The following is a 23,297-nucleotide window of genomic DNA, read 5'->3' as shown; positions in this document are numbered from 1 at the left end:
GAGTTGTTGCATTGTCTTCCTCTGTGGCCTGGTAAGGCTGCTCCCCCCTGAGGGGGAGATGATCAAAGAGTAGGCCAATCAGTTCCTGTCAGAGACAGTCCCTGTCCCCATTACTATGGAACCCACTTGGACACTGAACTGCCATAGGCTACATCTGAGCAGGGGTTCCAGGCAATCTTCATGAGTGGTCCTTGGCTGGAGTATCAGTCTCAGAAAAGACCCCTGTGCCCAGACTTTTGGATCTGTTGCTTTCCTTGTGGAGCTCCCATCCTCTTTAGGTCCTACTATCTCCTACTTCTTTCATAAGATTCCCTGCACTCTGCCCAAAGTTTAGCCATGAGTCTCAGCATCTGCCTCGATACCCTGCAGGGTAGAACCCTTCAGAGGCCCTCTGTGGTAGGCTCCTGTCCTCTTCCCTGTTTTCTCCCTCCGGTGATGTCCATCCTCTTTGCCTTTTGGAATGGGAATTAAACATCTTAGCCAGAGTCCTCCTTCTTGATCCGCTTCCTTAAGTGTACAGATTCTAGAATGTTTATCCTATATTATATGTCTAATATCCACTTATGAATGAGTATATACCCTGTGTGTCTTTCTGCTTCTGGGATACCTCACTCAGGATGATCTTTTCCAGTTCCTACCATTTACCTGCAAATTTCATGAATCAATAAATGGGATTTCATGAAACTGAAAAGCTTCTGTAAAGCAAAGGACACTGTTGTCAAAACGACTGCCTACAAATTGGGAAAGGATCTTCACCAATCCTATATCTGACAGAGAACTAATATCCAGTATATATAAAGAACTCAAGAAGTTAAACAGCAACAAATCAAGTAATCCAATTAAAAAAAAATGGGGTACAGAGCTAAACAGAATTCTCAATAGAGGAATATCGAATGGCAGAGAAACACTTAAAGAAATGTTCAAGGTCCTTAGTCATCAGGGAAATGCAAATCAAAACAACCCTGAGATTTCGCCTTACATCCACTACTCTTTAAAACCTTGTTTAGAAATACATAGTGTCCCCTGAATACCATACAAATGAATATTGACTGTAGGTTTTAAAATATGGGAAAGTAATTAAAGAAAATAAGACTGGGGTTGTGGTTCAGCAATAGAGTTTTACCTGATGTGTGCAGTGCCTTGTGTTTAACCCCTAACATCACCAAAAATAAAAATTAAAACTACAGAATTCAGGATAAAGATTATCTATGATCCTGTTAATAGCTAATAGTTCAGAGTTATAAGGTATGTCCTCTGAGCCCCTCCCCCTTTCTTGACTGGTTAATGGTAGGGTTGGCCTTGTGTAGGCCCAGTGCAATAACTATAGGTGTAAGTTACTGGTAGCAGTGGTTATAATGAGTCTAGGAAATGCCTTTTCACAGCCTTTGCTCTATCTTCCAGCTCTTACATACTTGTCTCTCCCCCTTTTCCCCTTCATGATTATAATATATTCGATTTTCAGACCAAACTGATAATCGGAGCTTCCTCTAAATGATGTAGTGAATTATTTTGATCTTCACAGACCAGGGCGCTAATCCATAATGAAAACTGTTGTTTCTCCTGTTAACAGATACTCTCTGAAAGTCTTCTAGGATCAATTGTTTGAATGATTCTGCTTGTTGTTCCAGCTCTATGACTTGTACTTTATTTGTACTTCTGCTGAATGGTCTGAGTGCCTTTGAGGAGAACTTGACCAGTAAGCAGCTTGTTGCTCTTTATTCCCAGCACAGACTTGTTGTGCTGACCCCAATTCATGACTTTTATACTCACATCTGTCAGATCTAAGCCGGCTGAATCTTGTAAGCTTTGTACTCTTAACTCCCATCCTTTCTCCATGTTTTTATATGTTCCCTTTTATTCTAGTTCATTTCTACCTTGTGTGTGTGTGTGTAGTTTTCCCTTTATTTAAGCTTCTGCTTTTCTCTCTGTGCTATAATGACACAGTACAATTCAAGAATGGGAACTGTGGTAATTGTGTTCACATGAAGTTTCCTCGTGATAGATGGGCTTCCAAAGGAACAGTTTAAACTGGTATTCTATTCACTATTAAATATTTTTAATGCTAAGACTACCTATTTCATAGAATAGATTATTGATACTGTTTTATCCTTTATGATCTTGACTTAATTGCTTAAGTCCTCTGAGCCTCTATTTCTGACTTTGAAAATAGAACTAATGTTTGCCTGCCTCATACACTTATGTATTTGTTTTTATTTCAGTATATTCGTGTTGCTTAATATAATGCCTATGCTCACAGAAATGAGGTTTTGTAATTTTATTTTCCTAAAACAATGCTTTATAGAAACATTTTTTTTTTTTGAGCAAGACCCTTTTTAAAAGAGAAGCATACTTATAGGACCTGATTTGAAAACACAATCCATATGCTTCGGCCTTAGGGTATTTGTTTCTGTTTGTTCCTGGGAAGGGGTTGTACACATTCATGCTCAGGCAAGTGCCCACATGCATGTGGGTATGGAGATCAGAACTGACCTTATTTCTCAGGTTCCCTTTACCTTGTTTTTTTTTTTTTGTTTGTTTGTCTGTTTTGTTTTGCTTTGCTTTTTGTTTGTTTGTTTTTGGTTGGTTTGTTTTTTGTTTTTGGAGACAGGGTTTCTCTGTGCAGCCTTGCCTATCCTGTAGACCAGGCTGGCCTCAAACTCAGAGATTCACCTGTCTTTGCCTCCACTGTCTGGCTCTCTATTTATTTTGGGGTTGTTGTTATTGTTGTTTTGAGATAGGGTTTTCCACTGGGACTTGGAGATCACTTAGTAGGTTAGGCTGACTAGCTGGTAAGCCACACTTTCAGATTACAAGTGTAAGTATTCACCCTACACCTTGCTTTTTATGTCAGTTCAGGGGATTGATCTTGGGTCTTTACACAATTGGCACTTGACTGGCTGAGCTATGTCCTCAGCCCAGCTTTGGTGTTTTGATTTCCTTCTGTTTGCCTGGCTCTGCTAATTGTTCAAAAATACTGTAACTTGATCAAAGTAATCATGGGAGGTCCATAGTACTATTGCCATTTTCATAGATGAGTAAATTAATATTAATTGGTTTCCAGAGTCATACAGCAGAACTTCATAGAGCTAGGATTTGAATTCAGCTCTTTTTAATTATAAATAAATTCTTTTTAAAATTATATATATATATATATATATATATATTACAATTTATTCACTCTGTATCCCCGCTGCAGCCCCCTCCCTCATCTTCTCCCAGTCCCACCCAACTTACCCCTTTCCCCCCCTCCATGTCCCTTCCCCAGGCTCCTGAAAGGGGAGGACCTCCTCCCCTTCCATCCAACCCTAGCTCATCAGGTCTCACCAAGGCTGGCTGCATACTCCTCCTCTGTGGCCTGGCAAGGCTGCACCCTGCCCCCAAGGGGGAGGTGATCAAAGAGCCAGCCACTGAGTTCATGTCAGAGACAGCCCCTGTACCCCCAACCAGGGAACCCATTTGGAAACTGAGAGGCCAATAGGCTTCCTTTGAACAGGGATCTAGGTCCTCTCCCTGCATGGTCCTTGGTTGGAGCATCGGTCTCTACAGGACCCCTGAGTCCAGGTATTTTGACTCTGTTGTTCTCCTTGTAGACTTCCTGTCCCCTCCAAGTCTCTCTTCCTCCTCTTCTGTAAGGATTCCGGCACTTTGCCCAAAGTTTGGCCTTGAGTCTCAGCATCTTCTTCAATACCCTGGTGGGTAGAATCTTTCAGAGGTCCTCTGTGGAAGGCTCCTACTTCTCCTACTTCCAATATCTATCCTTTCTGAATGAGGATTAAGCATCTTCCCCTAGGGTCCTCCTTGTTTAGCTTCTTTAGGGCTGTAGGTTTTACTATGTTTCTTACTTCATTCTGTCGTTTGTTTCACATTTAAAGTATGCATGTATTATATTGGCAAGAGGCTGCATTTGGAAGTTCAGTGAAACTGACTCATGGAACAGCTGTGTTAACTCTGAGCCTCTGTGAGTCTCAGTTCTCTCCCTGTAAGGTGGAGATCACGGTACCTGTTTCAAAGGACTAATGACTAAATCTTGTAAGATAATGTTTGTAAAATAACCATCACTGGTGATATTTGACTATTTTCTACATTCAGGCACTCTGGTAAACATTTGGCATGTTTAACCTATTTAATCTCTACATACATTTGTTGATCCTCTAAAGCTCCTACTTCCATGCTGAGCACAAAAGGCCTACTCAGGTAATGGTGTTTTCTCATCAATTTTAGCTTAACAGGAAGGGTTTGGTTTGATCATGCATTTCTTGGCAGCCCCTCCAGCTGGAAACACCCACATTTCTCATGCAACATGGCATTAGATTTATGAGAAGAGGATGCTTCTGTAATTAAAAACAACAGCAACAGCAAAAACATCACAGTTTTCAAACATATTTTTAGTTGAGATATAGAAATGTGTTAGTGGTTTAAACAGTTTCCATCTGGACAATAGAGGACAGATATGTCTCATCAGAACTCATCTAAAATCAATTATATTGGTAAGCTTGCATTACCTTGGTCTTAAAGATTCCATTTGATTAGTCAGGTCATTTTTATAGAAATGTTGGTTGTTTTTTTTTTCTTCAATTCATCCTTCTAATTTCTTCTTTCTTTCTTCTTTTGAACTAAAGGCAAAGTCATCATGGTATCCCTAAATATGAAGGTTACTATTCTAACATAAGATCTTCAACTAAATAAACAAAATTAAGTAGATTTCAGAGATAAATAAATAAAATTTTAGTCAATATATAAGCAATTAAGTCAAGCCTTGACCAAAATTTAATAGTTACAGTTAGAAGGAGGCAGAGAAAATGAGAATACTGACTTAACATTGGGCATACAGGGATCTGGAAGCCTAATATGTGAGAGAGACTCTGCAAGCCTGTCCTGCTCTCCCAAGTTGGCCTTCGGGATCAACCAGACTCATGTTTGGGCTCCTGTTCTACCTTGTTCTCCTTCTCTAAAAAAAAAAAAAAAGGCATGGTGATACCTACCATATTGTTTTCTTAATTTTGGAAATTAACACAGCAATTATTGAGCTTTCACAGACACTCTTTTAAAAATGCAAACTTACAGGTCTTAACAGCCCTCTCAAATATTTTAAATGATGTCTTGGAGGCTACCTAATCAGGGAAATATGTGTGAATATTTATCAGAAACTATAAAATAGTAGGGAAAAATAATGAAATCTGCTTCAGTGAGTGAGGTGAGTGTTATGAACTCTGTTGAGCCTGCATACCTGCCCTGAGCTTCTAAATGCTTGGATAACCCATATGGGGAACAAATGTTTTTCACCCCTCAAATTTAATCCGTGGACATGCAGTAGCTGAAGTGCTACCCATTTGTCTAGGCTTGTTGTCTCTGTTATGAAGAAATAGGCTGCGACGGCAGTATACAGATGATGAAATCATGCATCATATAAATGAAGGCAAACTATTGACATCAGTAATCATACTCTATATATCAATTTGATTGGATTTAATGTAATCATGTTTCATTATAATCATGAATCATTTGATTATTTAATAAATACATTTAAATTTTTCCTACAAAATATCCTAGTGATTGGATAAAATATACTGATGAAACTACATCCATCTAAATGAAATGATTTGAGTAGAGAAGCTTCTCTTTATCCTTAGTCTGTACTTAACATCACTCATATCTTCATCCCTAAATACACAGTGAGCATATTCATTGCCAGTCACTTGCCTTACATCCTCATGAAGTTAGGCTTTGATCCTAAGTCAAAATGTTCCTCAGAGAAAGATCAGCCTCCATTAAGAGCCATTGTTACTAATCTATAGGAATAGGCTTTATTTTTTTAATCTGCTAATTTCTGTTTCACTTTGCTTTAGAGCCATGCCTTTGATACCTAATCACAGTATATTAGCCTATCTGAGTTCTTTGTTCTTTCTTTCTGCCTAATTTGTTGCTCTTTTTTATTTTCAATGCCTTTTTTCTTCTGCCTAGTGCTTACTCCCTATGTCTGTTCTCATATTTCTGAAGCTTAAAATGCTCAATATATTCTTGATGCTTTTTCTCTTACTTTTTATTTTAAAATCATCCCCTTTTTCAAAACTCATTGAGCTAGATGTGGTGGTACATGCTTGTAAATCCTTAAGAGAATGAGGAAGGAAGATCATGAACCTGGGCTATAGTATGAGAGAGACCCTGTCAAAAAAATCATAACAAAAAAATAATGATCCGTGTAGTTATGGAAATGAGGTTGGAAGCATCACTGTGAACTTCTCTGTCTTAATACAGAGACAGACGGTTGCATATAGACATATTTATAAATATCTCTGTATATACATATTTGTATACACATATATTTTCTTGTTATATCAGCTGAAGGGGCCTAGAAGCAACAATGTCCAAATTACAGTGATAACATATAGAGAAAAAAAATCTTGTTTTTATATACTATTATTCAACTAAAGGATCCAGGGATCTTTGGTATAATAGATGAGCCAAAGACTAGAATAGGAAATATACAAAATGGTCAAGAAACAAAGTAAGGAAATGCACAGAAAAATTTTTAAACATTCAAGGGTTAAGTTATATGTTAAAGGAACATAGGAAGAGCCAACTAAATGCTCTCTCAGTGACCAAGGATATAATTAAACAGTATTGAGTTTTAATTTTAGATATTTAAATTATCACTAAATCATTATTATTATAAACATTATTGAGAAAATAACTTGCAGAGAAGAAACAAATCTGTTTATAAGGATTTCAGATAATACATGTAGATATTAAACCCAAAATGCATAATTCACTATTTTTAAAGAGTGGGATATACAGAGAAATCTCTTATCCAAATGGTGCAATGTGGAAAATGGAGGCTAGAAATGGAAAGTGAAAGAATATTAAACAGAACAAAACAAAAAGCCACAAACATTGCTACAGCCACATGAGCAGAGTTAGCCTTCAAAGTGGATCATTGCTTATGAATACATACTACTTTCTTTTTTCATTCATTGATTTACTTATTTACTCTACACCCCCTCAGAGCTTCCCCTCCTTTTTTACTCCTATTCCCTACCCCCCACACTTCCCTTCTACCCTCCTCCCTTTCTCCTCATAGAAGGGGAGGCCTCCCATGGGTATCAACCTACTTTGGCATGTCAAGTTGTAGTAGGACTGGGCACATCTATTGAGGCTAGACAAGGCGCATGGAGGGCCAGAGTTTAGTTCCCAATAGTCAGGTCATATGCCTGCTACTTCTCACTCTAGCTCCAGGGATCTCATGCCTCTAGCCTCCATGGTCACATACACTCATATGCACATACCATCACACCTACATGCACATATTTAAAAATAAACCAATAATCAGGGAGCCTGCGTGTGTTTAGCCTAAGCCCTCAGCATATATGTTATGGTTGTGAAGCTTGGTGTTCTTGTGGGACTCCTAACAGTGGAGGCAGGGGCTGTCACTGACTCTTTTGCCTGCTTTGGGGACTCTTTTCTCTCTACTGGATTGCCTCATCTAGCCTTAATATGAGGAGAGGTGCCTAGTCTTGCTGCAGCTTGGTATGCCAAGTTTTATTGATAGCCAATGAGAGGCCTGTTCTTTTCTGAAGAGAAACGAAGGAGTAGTAGATGCGGGGGAGGGAAGAGAGGTGCAAGGGGAAGCTGAGAGGGGAGCAGGAAGGGGAAACTTCGATCAGATGTAATATATGAGGGAATACTCTTTTTTTTTTTTTTAAAAAAAGGAATGTGTTGATAGTATGTGCCTCTGACATGATGTAATAGAACATCACTTTATATTAGTGGTCATCTCCCCAAATAAGAAACCTCAATCTAGTGAGAAAAAACCTTCACAAATACTAGTTTATAGCTTTTAACTGATAGTTGCTCCTCAAGACTGACAAGGTCATTCTAAAGTAAAGTTTGACAGTTGTCATGGTTTAGGAATCTAAGGAGACATGATGCCACAATGATAAGGCATCCTGGATGGAAACTTGGAGTAAAGGGGGAAAAAGTATGGACTTAGGTAATAATCATACCTAAAAATGAGGCTTAAATGTTTTTCATTATCTTAACAAATGTACTATAATAATATCAAGTGTTGATAATTGGATCAACGCTGTGGGGATTTATGTGAGCCTTTTGTAATATTTTATAATTCTTCCATAGATGTAAGCTGTTACAAAGTAATGTAAGTACTTGAATAGAGACTATCCAGCATAATGGCCTCTCTGTAGTAATGAGCAGGGGCCACTTTCATAAACATAAAAGGCATTTAATACATAATCTGTAAGTAGCAAATGACAAACTTTATACAAACAAATGTTTGTTGAGAGTCTCCTCTGTCTGATTTGAAGTTTTGCTTTTCTTGTTCTAAGACAGTAAAGCTGCTTCTTACTAGGTAAGTCTTACTAGTGCTGAGATAGAGGTATGCACCAACAGGCCTGGCCAAAAGTTTTTTTCTTTTTTTAAATTATTTTTATTAATTACAGTCTATTCACTTTGTATCCCCCTGTACCTCCCTCCCTCCTCCCCTCCCAGTCGCACCCTCCCTCTTCCCCACCTGTGTCCCTCTCCTAGTCCACTGATAGGGGAGGTCCCCCTCCCCTTCCCTCTGATCCTAGTCTATCAGCTCTCATCAGGAGTGGCTGCATTGTCTTCTTCTGTAGTCTGGTAAGGCTGCTCCCCCCCTCAGGGGGAGGTGATCAAAGAGCAGGCCAATCAGTTCCTGTCAGAGACAGTCCCTGTCCCCATTACTATGGAGGCCACTTGGATACTGAACTGCCTTAGGCTACTTCTGTGCAGGGGTTCCAGGCCATCTCCGTCAGTGGTCCTTGGCTGGAGTATCAGTTTCAGAAAAGATCCCTGTGCCCAGACTTTTAGGATCTGTCGCTGTCCTTGTGGAGCTTCTGTCCTCTCCAGGTTTTACTATCTCCCACTTCTTTCATAAAATTCCCTGCAAAGTTTGGTGGGAATGTAAACTTATATAACCACTTTGGAAATCAATCTGGCGCTTTGTCAGACAATTAGGAGTAGTGCTTCCTCAAGATCCAGCTATACCACTGCTAGGCATATATCCAAAATACACTCAAGTATACAACAAGGACATCTCAAAAATATTTTTAAAAGCAGAAAATTATGATATACTAAGAGCAAATTACATTTATTAATTATGCTAAATATTTTGAAGCTGAAACTATATTGCTTATTTAAGTCCATTACACTGAAGACAGAATAGGTTTCTAGTTAATAAAAGGGCCTATGTTTTATTTTAATGTTGATTAAATGTTACAGAAGTACATTTTATGCTAGTTAGTAATGTAAAAGAAAAATATAGAAAGTGAAGAAGCCAATACATGTGCAATTCTGTGGATTTGATAACTCACTTCCTCTTTATACTAATCTAAACTATTGACTTGTGGGTAAGAGTGGGATATAAAAGACACATTTGTCAGCTCAGAATAGGCTTTTTATAAATTAAAGTTATAGAGTATTTTTGTCTAAATACACCAATAAAAACAACATTGGCCATGAGTTGGAGCTGCTGCTAGAATAATGGGAAGATAAGATAGAAAGTCATGGAGTGATCAGGTCTAAAAAATAACTACTAATTTCATAAACCTAGAAAGATGTCAAGAAGAAAATGTTATCAAGGCAAGTCTTGTGAGTCCTAATCAGCTAGATAGCTCTGATGTCTTGACTGCTTAAACAAGATGAGAAAGTGTGCAAGTCAGACAGGTGCTGCTGCCAACACTTCTCATTTTTTGTTACCAGCTGAGTTATAAATTGGAAACAATTACTTTAAAACACCCTCCTTTGTTTAGAAGGGATTCTGTAAGCAGAGGCTCTCCTCAGAGATACAGTGCTCTGTGTTTAACCATGCATCAGAACAATTGGGAACACACAAGCTTACTGATTTGTTAACAAAATGAATCTAGTTACTTGCCTCCTTTATGTGATTGTCCTCTAACCAAACCTTTTCACTTAGAGACTTGTGGTGTACCATACTTCTAAATGGGATGTTGCTCCATAGCCATTATTCTGGTGTTTTCTTCTGAAGCAGGCACTTCTGAGTGAGCAGTAAAAAATACTGAGATCCTCTGGGGTTTTCTTTGTTCATGGATTCGGTTTTCTGCCCTTGGTAAGACTGTGAACAAGGGCTTAGCGTAGCAAATAAAAATTTAAAAGATTACCCAAATCTCATGGTGTTTTATTGGAATGTCCTTTAGGTTGAGGGATTTATTTGTAGTAGTTCTCTTTGACTTGACCTTTATAGAGTCACTAAACTTCTGTTCTTCCTCTATTCTTTTTTTTTTTTTTTTTTTTTGTCCTAATCTTTAAATCCTTTGGAAGGAACTTTTAGTTCTCATATATTCAGGAATCCAGCCATTTCTGTGAAGTTTTCCATCCCTAGGCCACAGAGCATTTGAACCACTGTTCTCAGAAGCTGTTCATATTCTCTTCTGGTTGAAAATGGTATCCAGGTTACTAAGCTTAGTAAGGCTTTCCTCTAGGATTAGTATAATGACAGTTGGATGACAACAAATGCTTGAATTTTTTTACTTCAAAAGAATTAAAAGTGTTGAGAGGAGAAGGAATGATAATTGTTCAAACTGGCAGATGGATTGCATATTTGGTATCTCATTTTTCTAAATAACTGAAGGGATCTTTTGTATAAAACTGGATGTTTTTACTCTTGCTAAAATTATGTGATCCCCCAGGAAACTCTACAGGGAGGGCAGAGGGCTGGGAGTGGGACTGACTTAAAAAAAAACAAACTAACTAAAACTTATCTAAACTCTCATTTTTTTTTTAAAGTAAAATGTAGGACAGGAGAGATGGCTCAGTGATTAAGAGCACTGGCTGCCCTTCCAGAGGTCCTGAGTTCAATTCCCAGCACCCACGTTGTGCCTCACAACCATCTATATGATCTGATGCCCTCTTCTGGCATACAGGTGTACATGAAGATAGAGCACTTGCATACATAAAATAAATAAATCTTTTAAAAACGTAAGACATGACATTATTTACTCTCTGTTAGTTATTTTACTTAGTCCCCTGGACTACTGCTGCTCACTTGACTCACTCAGGGGAGGCTCTGCTAACCTGTGTGGGACAGTATATAAGTGTTTAAGCTCCATATTAATCACTAGAACATCATTGGTCCTTTTTTTTTTCCTTAAATGGACATAGTTGCAGCTTAAATATAAACTAGAGGGAATAATTATTAGCATTTTTTTTTTTCATTTCAGGAAGCAGTCACATTTGGGCCATCTGATGATAAAGTGTCATCAGAATGTAGCATGGGACAAACAGACCATTTATGCCAAAAATTCAGCTAGAATATTTGAAAATGTTCATTTACTGAACACTGTCACTTCAACTGTTAAATATACCTCATTAAGGATTCATATGGTTAAAAATGAAAGCTAATGTCATGGCATTTTCTAAACAGTATTATTTGTTGAGAGAAACTTTTCATCACAACCCCGCCCTCTCTCATGTGTATGTGTGTGTATCAGAGCTAGAAGAGAACTCATTCTACTTCAGAGATGAAGATATTTTACCACTCAACAAATATGTATATCTGGTGATGTAGCTCAGTGGCAGAAAAATATGTTTAATTGGGTTCAATTCTTAGCACCCGCAAAAGTTTCATGTGTGTCTGTATGTATATGTATGTGTGTGTATATACATTACATATAATATTTATGTGTGTGCAAACTAGCAAGGATTCATTTTAAAGTTTCAAAATTATAAATGTTATATATTAATATGCATAGTTATATGCATGTGTGTAAGGGTTAATTTTATGTTCTACTTTTCCCAAAGTGTCAGTCTTCTATACTTAACAGATAAAGGGCCTGATATAATTGTAAAGCATAGTCTCATTTCTGTAGAGAGTGAGAAATCCTTTTCTCTTTAAACTTATTGTTACACATTGAGCCACCAGACCAGATGTTTTAACTTCTGTGAGCCACAAAAACATGTCTTTCTGTTACAGATGTAACAATGAGAGTGAATGGACCCAGATTCATGAGAACATCATTCGAAAGTCAAGTACCAAGTACTCGGCCCCCAGCGCCAGCCATGGTGATGTATTTCTTTGGCTAGAAAATTTTGTGTTTCATTTGTATGTGCTAATCATGTAACACTGCAGTGTTTGGTGTTGATTGACTGTGCTGTATAAAGCTTAATTTCCTACCCACATTTGTTTTCTTAGAGTTTTCTAGTAGTAGTTCTTTATGTAGCCATTAAGACCTTTTTAGTATCTGCTGATTAAAAGACATTTTGTTCTTTTTAATAATGAATTCTGTGAAGTTTTCTAAGTAACTTGAGCTCCAGTCCAGTGAGCAAAATGTTTCAAGTTTTGTTACATTGTGAAGTCTGTTTTCTTTAACAAGAAGACAAAGATTAGTATCAGTTCTCTCTCTATTCCTGTTGAATTCAGCATCATGAATTAAGTTTGACACTAATGAGTGAGTGAGGAGTTTGCCAAATTCACTCTGGAACTAGAATAGAAAAATCTTTGAAAGCAGCTTTCATCTTAATTCACTTTTCTTTTTCCTTCCTTTTCTTTTAAACCTATGTTTAAATGATTTATATATGAATCTCAGTGAAATTTTACACTTAGATTATGTTTTCTAACTTGAACATTTTTTATTATTAGAAGTACTACTTAAAAGTGCAATAGCTTTTATAAACTGTTGTATATCTAATTTATGTGGAACAATGTTTTTCCTGAGTTTCTACCTTCAAATAATTTCATTAACTTATATAATTTATGTAAGTTCTCTTTTAACCTTCATAGAACTTGTTGGAAATTAAATTTTAGTTTTATGTGACAGTATAAAACTGTTACAAAGCCTGGCAGTTTTTCTTGTTTATAGAAAAGAAACTTCCCAGGTGGGAGGGCCTTTAAAGGAGATCCATATCAGATGCTAAAAAGGTTGAAACCTTCACTTAGAAACTTCTGAGTTCTCTGAAACCTATAGTACGTGGGTCCTGAGAACCTCTTTCGTAGTTTCATTATTAATTTTTGGAAGCATTGGATATTGAACCTAGGCCTTACAGTTTGTGTGACTGCCTAAATGCACAGCCTGTGTAGCTCATCCACATCATTCCAAATCCTCTAGGGGATTGGCAGGCTCTAGGCAGGGTGTTGAGGAGCTGGAGGGAGGAAACTCAAACTCTAAGATTTTAGTATAGCATGTTTTTAATGGACTACTTCTGTGTGCTATTGAGATTACCTTAAATTTTTTATCTTTGTACTTATTTGTGCTTGTTCAAAATAAGTCATATTTTCTACTTTGGTTATTTTTCTAAGAAAACTGGCAGGATAATGGTAATAGGTTAGTGATAAAGTGCTTGCCCAACGTATAACCCTAGGTTCTATCCCTAGCACTGTGGCAGGAGAGATGGAAAAGAGACCAAATTTGGTGTCTTTCCTAGTACTATGCACCGGGTAGATGTGTGATTCTGAATAAGAAAATATTTTGTTTTTGTAGGTCTTATTATTTCCCTACAGCTTTTTCGCGGTGACATGGAACAGATCCGGAGAGAAAATCCCATGATATTTAATAGAGGATTAGCAATTACAAGAAAACTGGGATTTCCTGATGTCATCATGCCAGGTAAGAAGAACTGCCTGGGGATGAGAAGGGAGGTGGTGTAGCAGGATGGCGGTTAGTGTTCCTCTCTTGAGCAGGTGGTAAGCTATTCCTGTGAGCTATACAGCCATTAAAGTCTCTGCCTCCCAAGTCAGGTGGCTGACTGTAGTTTCCAGCAGTAGCCCTCTGGGCCTTATAAGCATTTGTTCTTTACCAGAAGCCCCCATATCATGTTCCCCAGTGCAGTATGACAGTTCAGCAGATGGACTTTGTGGAGTTTTGGTGATAAGAGAATCAACATTAAATTTCTTCATAGAGATGTGTTTTTGTAACTTTCTCTTCCATCACATTCCCTAGTTGAGGATTACTTCACAAGAATTTCCTGCTTAAGGGAAATATATGCTCACACCGTCAGAGACTCCCATTTGTGTAGGAATTACAGGTACATTTTAATGCAACAGAAAATAGACCACACTAAATGGTATATATAGATTTACTGCCTGGACATTTTCTTAGCAGTTGTCTCAATGGAAATCCAGAACAAAAAGTAGGATGCATTGCCCCTCAAGTATGCTTCTGCTAGGCAAATACTAGGCTTATGTTTTCTCCTAGGTGGACTGAGGTAGATAGTTGATCCAAATGGGCTGTGAGAGCTGAAGGAGCAGTTAGAAGTGAAAGGACTGGGTAGAAATTGATGACGAGGAAGTCGTGAAGGAACAGGGAGCTCAGAACAAGCAAATGCCTGGCTGTCTGGATAGATTCTAGGAGAGGTAGGCTTTCCCTCTCAGTTGAGTTTTAATTCCCTGTACAAAGCTTGTTTTGTTGAGAAGAGCCAGGTCATCTGTTAGTTTTTCCCGGTTCTTCACTAAATCCTCTTGCTGGAAACATTTACCAATACCATCCCAAAGTGGACTCTAACTTGAGCCTAAAGAAGACCCACACAATGGTTTCCAGCTGCCTTCTAGCAACTCTGTCTTACCCAGATTTATTTTCTATCATCTTCATTCTCTCTCCGTGGATACTGTGAGTGCAGAGCAAGCTGCTGTGCACTGCCTTTATTTCCTACTCATGAACACAGGGGCCTCTTTGGGTGGCAAATTTAGGCCAACTAGATCAATTATGTTTATTGCTAAGTGCTAAGAGACTCCATGCTTATGAAGGGCCTCCATCTGGCTGTTGTACAGGTGATTGTTTCTTTGGAAATTACTCCTATGCTTTTCCTGATTCCATTCTTCAGCCCTGTCTGCACCCTGTAATCAGGGGAAGAAAAGCCCAAACAACAGTCTCTAGGTTTGCAGCAACATGGTTTTGAAAGGAGAATAGAGGCTTACTAAAACTGATCTTTTCCAAATTAGATGTCTAGGTTCTAACTGTGGAATATTATGTATCCTTTAAGTCCTTCCTTTCTTCTCTTAAGGTTTTTAAAGATATTTCCTAATATCTCATAGAATTAAAACTAACTAAACAGAATCTGGAAAGAAATATACTTCAGTCAAAACTTTACATAAAGGCTGGAGACAGTTCTGCCAGTGGGTAGAGTGCGACTCTTGCAAGCATGAGGATGTGAGCTCAATCAGCAGAACCCATTTTAAAAAGCTGGGTATGGCAGTGCCTAATATAATCTTGGCACTCAACTGGGAGGCAACGACAGGCAGATTCCTGAGGCTTGCTGGCCAGCTGGCCGAGCAAACTTGGCAAGCCAGTGAAAAACACTATCTCAAAAAAATATCTAAGATGGGCAGTTTCTGAGAAATAACATCTGACTTTCCTTGACTTCCATACATGCATATGTTTGTACAAATTATATTAGCAAGATACATTTTTGAAACGACCTTCTACTCGAGTATTCTCTATCACTTTTTATCATTGACACACAGAAGGGATTTTTGTCTGCATTAAAAATGACTATGAAATTGTGCAATGTCAAGCATTAGTGAGGTGAGCCTAGGTTAAGGAAGTAGTCAACTGTTTTCCAAGAAGTTAAAGGGTCATCACAGGGTGCAGGCAGGGCTGAAGGCAAGGCTTTGGGTATTTCATGAGACCTGAAGCAGTGACATGGGTGTATCACTTTTGGGTTGTCTGCCTTTGCTATACTATACTGAGTGTTACAGCTAAAAGTAAATAGTAGTTTGTACATACTTTCCTATCCTCAGTCCTTTCTCCTTCTTAGCAAAGAGCTAAGTTTTACACAAATGGCCACCCATGAACTTACAGCTATCATCTCCTTATATTGTGCTCCAATATATTGTCAGAATGGGTTTTACCATTCTTAGACAGGGATTCAACAGTCCCTCAGCTTCCCAGTGCTGGCCAGCTTACACAAAGCTGCAGCTTCATTTTCTTGACACATGGAGCAAGAACAAGAAAAGAAACTATGTCAGTAGCTGTGAGCTTATCAACACTAAAATCTGAAGAATTATAGTAAATGAAAAATTAGAATTACTCGTAAGCTGTGATCCTTATTTTTAAAGTACCCAGCATTTGGCAGAAACTACCAGATACTCATATGGAGAGGCCTATTTTTGTCAGACTGGCCCAGATAGATCCCTGTCAAAACATGTTGCTAGAGCTGCATGGAAGAGTCAAGCCAGACTCTGAGCACAGGTACCCAACATGTCACTTCTAAAAAGGTTTTTCTGACATCTTTTCATTGCTTTCCATGAGAGTTTATATATTGGATGTTGAAAGCAGGTGACGCCTCCTGTGTGCCACAGCTGAGTTATTGACTAAGCCTTCTTGCTCCCCTCATGGCCCTTTAAAGAGCAAGAGCAGCAGGGACACTGCAAGGACTCTGAGAACCATTGCCCTCAAAGCCCCATAAAAAGCCAAACAGAAATGCCACGATGTGTTATAAAAGAACAAATAGATGTGGGGATTGTAGCTTTGATAGATTAAAAAAATGGTGGCTTTGAACTCCTTGTATTAGTGAGTATAAGTGAGACTGGCTTTGAACTCTTGATCTTTCTGCCTCTACCTCCCAAATGCTGCTATTGCAGGTTGGCCCTACTACACCTTGATCGTAGTTTGTTTTTTATCTTGTGTAAGTGTGTAGTATTGTGTGTATTCATATTTTTGTACATGTGTATGTTTGTAGAAGCCAAAAGCTGACACTGGGTACTTTTTGTCACTTTATGTTTGTTTTTGGGACAAGGTGTCTGACTGAACCTGGAACTCTTCGGTTGGCTAGACAAGCTGGCGAGCAAGCCTCTGGGAAACTGATGTCTCCATGCTCTCAAATGCTGGAGTTAGAGACACATACCACTGTACTTGGCTGTTTACATGGTGCTAGTGAGCTGAACTCAGGTCCCCGTGCTTGTACAACAAGCACTTTACCAACTAAGCCATCTCTTCATTTTTTAGACTGAGCACATAAACCTTTTATTGGTTAATCACAATTTTCCCGTTCTCTCCTTACTTCAAAACTGCTTTTATTCAGAGGAATAGCACACCCTTAGTTCTTTACTATGTTTTTAAAAGGAAAGATGTGATTAGGACAGATATTCCAGGGGTACAAGTAGGTGTCCGTATCCTCTCCTGTGACTCATGGGTCAGTATTAGCCGCAGTAATACCTCAGAGAATGTTGGCAGCCGATAGAGTGTAACATTCTTAAATTACCCTCTTGAAGAAGGTGGTGTACCCACGTACCCTTCTTCTATGCCATGTTAAGCCTGCAGCAGTGTGCCAACACCTTTTGTATCCTCTTATTTTATCCTCTTGTCTTTACTGGAAAGCAAGTGTCTTAAGGTTAATGCCGTTCTTCTGTGGTTCTATGAGATGTACAGTGTTTTAACCTGTTTTCATTGTCTTGAATTTCTAAGGGTATTTATTGTCTCTGTGGATAAGAGCCAAGTTTCAAATTAGTTGGTCTTTTATCTTAATATAAAAGTCCACCTATAGTTTAGTATATTGTTCTAACTAGAGTAAGTCTTCTCTAAAGCAGTAGTTCTCTAATCTTATTATGAATCAGAATTATTTACAAGACTTAGAAAAAGAGATTGTTGTGTCTGCCTCAAGAGTTTCTGATTTGTTGAGTCAGGGCCCAGCACTTTGGTTTTCTCACAGCTTTTAGGTAATTTGGGAACCTCTTTAAGTACCCTGTCTTAGGATGAGAGGTGTCTCAGTGGTTAAGACATACACTGCTTTTGAAGAAGGTCCAAGTTCAGTTCTCAGCACTCATGGCATGGCTCAAAACTACTTTTAACTGCAGCTTCAGGGAATCTGACTTTCTACCTGGGCTTCACAGACACACGTAAGTGTATACACACAAAGTTAAAATTTAAATTATGAAAGAGCCATGTCTTAAGGACTGTCAAGATGGCTTAGTGAGTAAAAGTACTTACTGTGTAAACCTGAGTTTGATCCCAGAACCCACGATGTAACTAGCAGCTAAAAGTTGCCTTCTGACCTCTATACCATACATCAGGGCTCCAGTAACCCCTCTCTCACATATATAAACCATATATCCATACATACAATAACAATAACTCAAACTTTAAAAAGGTCAAAGTAAAAGAAAAGAAAATGTCATTACTTAGAAAGTACTCTGCCTTGGGTATGGGTGATTTGTTCTTACCGAGTCAGATCTAAGGTAATCAGTACTTGTTCTTGGATAGTTCTGGACTAGCACATTAAAAAATAACTATGCAGACATGCCAGTCTCTTAAGGGCCCTCTGATTTTTGTCTTTGTGCTTGTAAATACACTCTTGTCATTTTCTTTGATCCTTAATAAAAAGTGCATGTTTCATCACTGACCTACAAGTGATGTTTCTTTCTCTTTTCCTATTTGTCTTAATTGTTCTTGTTTTTCTCTATGCTGTCCCCCTCATTCTCGCCCCTTTCTTTCTGATGCAGAGATGAAGATAGTTGGGTGTAAGTTCTTGATTTTGTGTGTCCTGACTGCTTATTGCCTGCTTTGTTCCCATCACCATTTATTTCATGGAATGTTGCAATACTGGGGTGGGATGTCATATACATTATTAATCCTTCATCGGTCTCACCTTCCTGGGTAACTGACAAGAACTAAAAGAGAAGCTGCCAGCTAATCTAAAATGCCATATATTTCTTTGGGTGTTCATTAAGATCTAAGGACATTTAAAAATGTTTTAACAAGACTGAAGTATGTAGATAGAAGAAAGGAATTTTAAATGAGACATTATGTATTCCTCCAATTATAAAGAAAATGAATAGTTCTTGTTCTGAGCCACACAGTCAGAAAGGCAAAAACTTTCTTTAGTTATGCTAGTACGTAGCTCATAAAAAGGGCAAACACATAGAACATGACTTTTGGGGAAAATTCTCCACAGAAGCCGTGTTTACTACAGATGTGTTCATGTACTATAGAGTTTACTACAGATGTGTTCATGGGACTGTGGTCAATGTTTACCAAATGAGTCTTTACCAAGGTATGTTTGACCTTCTGGGCTTTAAGGGAGGAAAGTGGGGCTTTGGCTATATCTCTAAAGTATAGAATATGAGTCAGTTTTCTCTAAATAATGTAGTCCCTGTTGAGTCACCCATTGTCCAGTGGAAGCCCCATATCCAAGAGTTTATGGGCAGCACACATGGACTTGATAGGTGTTGGAAAAAAAATACAAAGATGGGTAGGTGGAAGGGGTGGGTGTGGTACAAAACACATTGTACAAAATTCTGAAAGGACTAATAATTTTTCTTTTAGTGGAAGGGCATCACATTCCTGGCCCGAGAAAGGATTCATTATTTATAACCATATCACTTTTGTCTCATACTGTCATCATGTTAGAACAGAGGACACTTATGACTTTGTTTTGATAGAAGCCAGAAGTGCGTGGCTGAAGACAGAGTGGGAATAATAAAGAGACCATTGTTTCTGGGTAGTCTAGTGAAGTCTCTCCAAGCAAGAGTCTTTTTTCTTCCCTTTCTTAAGAAAGTAAGAACTATTATAAAATAAAATGTGGACCCCTACACCTGAAACTCCATGAAGAACAGTACCTCTCCATTTGATAAATACTGATAGAATACATCTTCCTTTTTCTGCCAAGAGAGAATTGGCACCACCTCAAGTAAATGGCTGTCTTCTAGGATAAAGTCAGTTTTTGTTTTTCATAGTCTCAAGAGGAAGAAAGCACATCCACAAAGTCCCTGCTTTTCTTACCTAGAACAAAATATAAATGTTATAGTATTAAACACTATTTTACTTAAAGTCCCCTACTTTGTGGTATGAATAATCTATGTAGAATGATGTAACTATAACACATACTAGACTGTATATACAAATCTGTGTGGACCTCATGGACCATCTCTACAAAGATGGATTTCCAGAGAGGCCAGAATGATGTCAAACATAAAGCCCAAGACTCCCAAGCAAGGATGGAGAGTATTTAATAAGATATAATCTTCCTAGCAGATTGTTCTGGTATCTTAGCTAGATCTCAGAGGTTCTGATATTTATAAGGAGACTATTCCTGGAAGAAACAATAGTGTCATGTGCAGTGTTTCTTCGGAGCCACTAGGATGCACATTTTTTTTGGGGGGGGCAGACTGCCAGAGTGCTCCCCAAGGTTTCTGGTGGCTAAACAACACTGCTATCTTCTCAGAACTCTTCCTTTATAAGAACCCTCAAGTATTTCAAGGCAATTCCTATCATATTAATGTGGCCTCAGACTCAAAACTGTTCTTCCAGAAGTTATTTCTGTAGGCTTACAGGAATCTGGATTTTACATGTATATATGTGTGTACATGTGTATATACATATATGTGTATATATGAACATATATAAATATTCCAGTCTCCTGAGCCAAATCCAGCCAGATTTGGTATTTTTTTTACTACTTACCAGCTAAAAATGTTTTCTTTGTCTTTTGAGACAGTGTCTTTCTGTATAAAATAGATTGGTTTTGAACTTAGATCCTTCTACCCCAGAATTTTTTAACATAATAAAGGATTGTGAAACGCACAATATGCACCTGACCCATGATACCTAAAATACTATCAGAAAGTTTGCCTACCTCTGCCTTCTATTATATAATCAGTCCTCTGACCTGCTGCTCTACCAACAGCTGACACTGGCTATTATAAGAGCTGTGAAGGAGGAGGAAACTATTTATTCTGAGGCACTCTTACAAGAATGAACCCAATTAATTCATCTCCAGGCAAGAAACACTATTGCATGGCACCCAAGGACTAAGCACTGAAAGAGATAAAATATAAAGTCCTCTGCTATCATTAGAAAATTGTGAGTGCCCAACAAAGAGAGGCAAGGATGCCCAGCTCCATTCTTAAATTGTGACAGCCCATTTAACAGGGCAATGCTCAGCAATGCCACATTCTGCATAAAAACCTCACCCTTCTTGCACTCTCCAAACTGATGCCTGAGGGCTGCCCAGGCCTTTACTCTCAGCAAGCCTATGATATAAACTAGAGAGAGAATTAGAATCACCTAGTGACATTTTGTAAATCTATGTACATAAGGCCCACTATAATCCCAATGGGTAGAAATCCATTTTTTTAACATGCTTTATGGGTGACTAAAATACAGTCAGCCAGGCACTAGCCTTCAAACCTTCAAAATTACCACTACCTCTCTCTCGTGCATCTTCGATACAAAATGCCTGTCATCTTCCCTCCCCAGAAATTAGTTCCTAGCAATCAATGAGTTTAAATTTTTCTCCTAAAGACAGTGCTTTAACCTTGAAACATGATTGCATTGATGGGTGTAGGAGCATATAATGTACGCTGGGGAGACACTAAGGAGTGGGAGAACCTGCAAGGTGCACTTAGGCTGCTCACACTTGCTTTTTAGATTTTCTCTTAATTCCAGGACAATTAGTGGAGAGTGTGATTTTAGTGATACCACTGAGACCTTTTGACAAGAAGCCTGCCATCACCTCTAGCAACATTAACCTTCACAAAGTGTCATTTTTTAAAATGAGCATAATTTGCAAAATTACAACCCATAAGGCAGTCTAATATCTTTCTGAGATTATCTCTGGTCTAGGCAGATTTATTCTCTAAATAAAGAGCAGCCAGGGACATGGTGAAATCAAGCTGCTTCAGTCTGTACCTCAGAGGTTAGTACTTGTGTTAAAACTTCTAAAGGGTATCTCAAAGGCACTATGTTTCAAAAAGAGCAAAAACTAAAGCAATATCTAGCTTAGCCACTTATTTTAGTTGCCAGCACTTTCATTTAAAATGTCCTGCTCAAAAACTAATAGCTCATTAAATGAAGCCACACAGATCAAATTTTGTCTTTAGCAGTCTACAAGATAAGATCCAGTTTTGCCTTCTGTATTGTTACTGATAAGAAAAATTTAAAAACATTTAATTTCAAGGGTATGTTTATTGTTGCACATGAACCCATAGAAAAGTTTGTATGTGTTAGAAAAATATTTCAGATAGCTAGCAGATACCTGAAAAATACTTTAAAAAGCCACATAGACTATCTAAAATAACTCCCAGAAACTGAAAACCAGGGGAAACCAAGCACCTGGTCTTTAGATTAGACATTAAAATTATTTTAGTTCGTTTATTCACTTATAACACTGAATCATTTTAAAAACTGAATTACTACTTAAATTTTACAGGAAAGCTAATGTGCAACTAAAAGGCTTTTATTAGAAGAGGCTGTTTCCATTGTTAAACGTTCTGTGTGTCATCAGTTCTAATTCATCCCATAATGACAATAGTCAATAGTATATTTCCTGGTTAAGTTTGAATTTTAGCTTTGTGAAGGGCTTTCAATACATTCAGGACTAATTTTATTCAGCCTGTTAACAGACAGTGACAAAATGGTGAACTAGAGTTTCCTTTTCTGACTGCCTTGCCTACCCTACCTGTGCACATCAGTACTAGTTTTTTGTTTGTTTGTTTGTTTGTTTGTTTGTTTGTTTGTTTGCATCAGTCGACCTTTAATGTCCAAAAGAGGTGTGGGTACAGAGCGTAGAAGTGGCAGGGTCACAGTCCCTGCCCCAGAAATGAGAGATGAACAAAACTAGACACTTCCAACTGGCCAGAGTCTTGGAGGGCAGGGAGAAACACAGATCTAGACATTCTTAAGAAAAATGAAACCTAAAGTCAAACATTCAATCTTGTACCCAATGAAAGGTTTGAACAGGACACTCAGTCACCACCAGTTCCCACCCTCCCCTGCCAGCACTGAAGTAAAACAAAAGCTCAATACACACTAAGGGCTTAGGAGGAAGGGGTGTTCTCCTTCCTTCCCCCCACCCCCAAGAATGGGCTGGGGGGGAAGCTAGATTTCCCACCCCTTGCAGTATCACCCATACACAAGTTCCAAATGTGATTCGTAAGAATCAGCAGCTCAATTGGCAATGATAACCCCCACCCACCTCAATTACGTCACCAACAGTCCCACATCAGTACTATTAATGGTACACTAGAAAGTCTAAAACAAAGGAAGCAGATTAAGGTTCTAAATTTATTAAAATTTAAAGCAGACTACCCAACCAAAGAGAAAAGTTTAAAAAAACTGTAGAAATGAACACCCTAAAAGCTATATTGCAATAGCAATATTTATGAATGACTTTAGAACACATTTTCTTTTTCCCTCCATGAGAGCCTTAGGAAACAAAACGGCTCTCAGTATTAGAGAACGTTCCCCAGGCTCCTAAAAAAAAAGTTCATTTTTCATAGACCACTCTTTTCTACTTAAGTCATATTATTTTGAAAACTTTGTGTAGCCATATAATTGTGATTGAGGTTGCACTTCTATACCTGGAGGGTGACCTGA

General features: G+C 38.2%; 1 protein-coding gene across 1 annotated transcript in view; it reads left to right on the top strand.

Moving 5' to 3' along the window:
• Positions 1-23,297, top strand: part of Dock3 (dedicator of cytokinesis 3) — a 270,999-nt gene that overhangs the window by 142,246 nt on the left and 105,456 nt on the right. Inside the window, exons 13-14 of the mRNA XM_055629516.1 lie at positions 11,966-12,054; positions 13,470-13,595. Coding sequence (XP_055485491.1) covers positions 11,966-12,054; positions 13,470-13,595 — 215 coding nt within the window. The remainder of the gene's footprint in view (positions 1-11,965; positions 12,055-13,469; positions 13,596-23,297) is intronic.

This window comes from Psammomys obesus, unplaced genomic scaffold, assembly GCF_907164565.1.
Source record: "Psammomys obesus unplaced genomic scaffold, mPsaObe1.curated_primary_1811, whole genome shotgun sequence".
Lineage (NCBI taxonomy): Eukaryota > Metazoa > Chordata > Mammalia > Rodentia > Muridae > Psammomys > Psammomys obesus.
The sequence above is the reverse complement of the archived record's forward strand: the minus strand, read 5'-3'. Positions and strand labels throughout refer to the sequence as shown.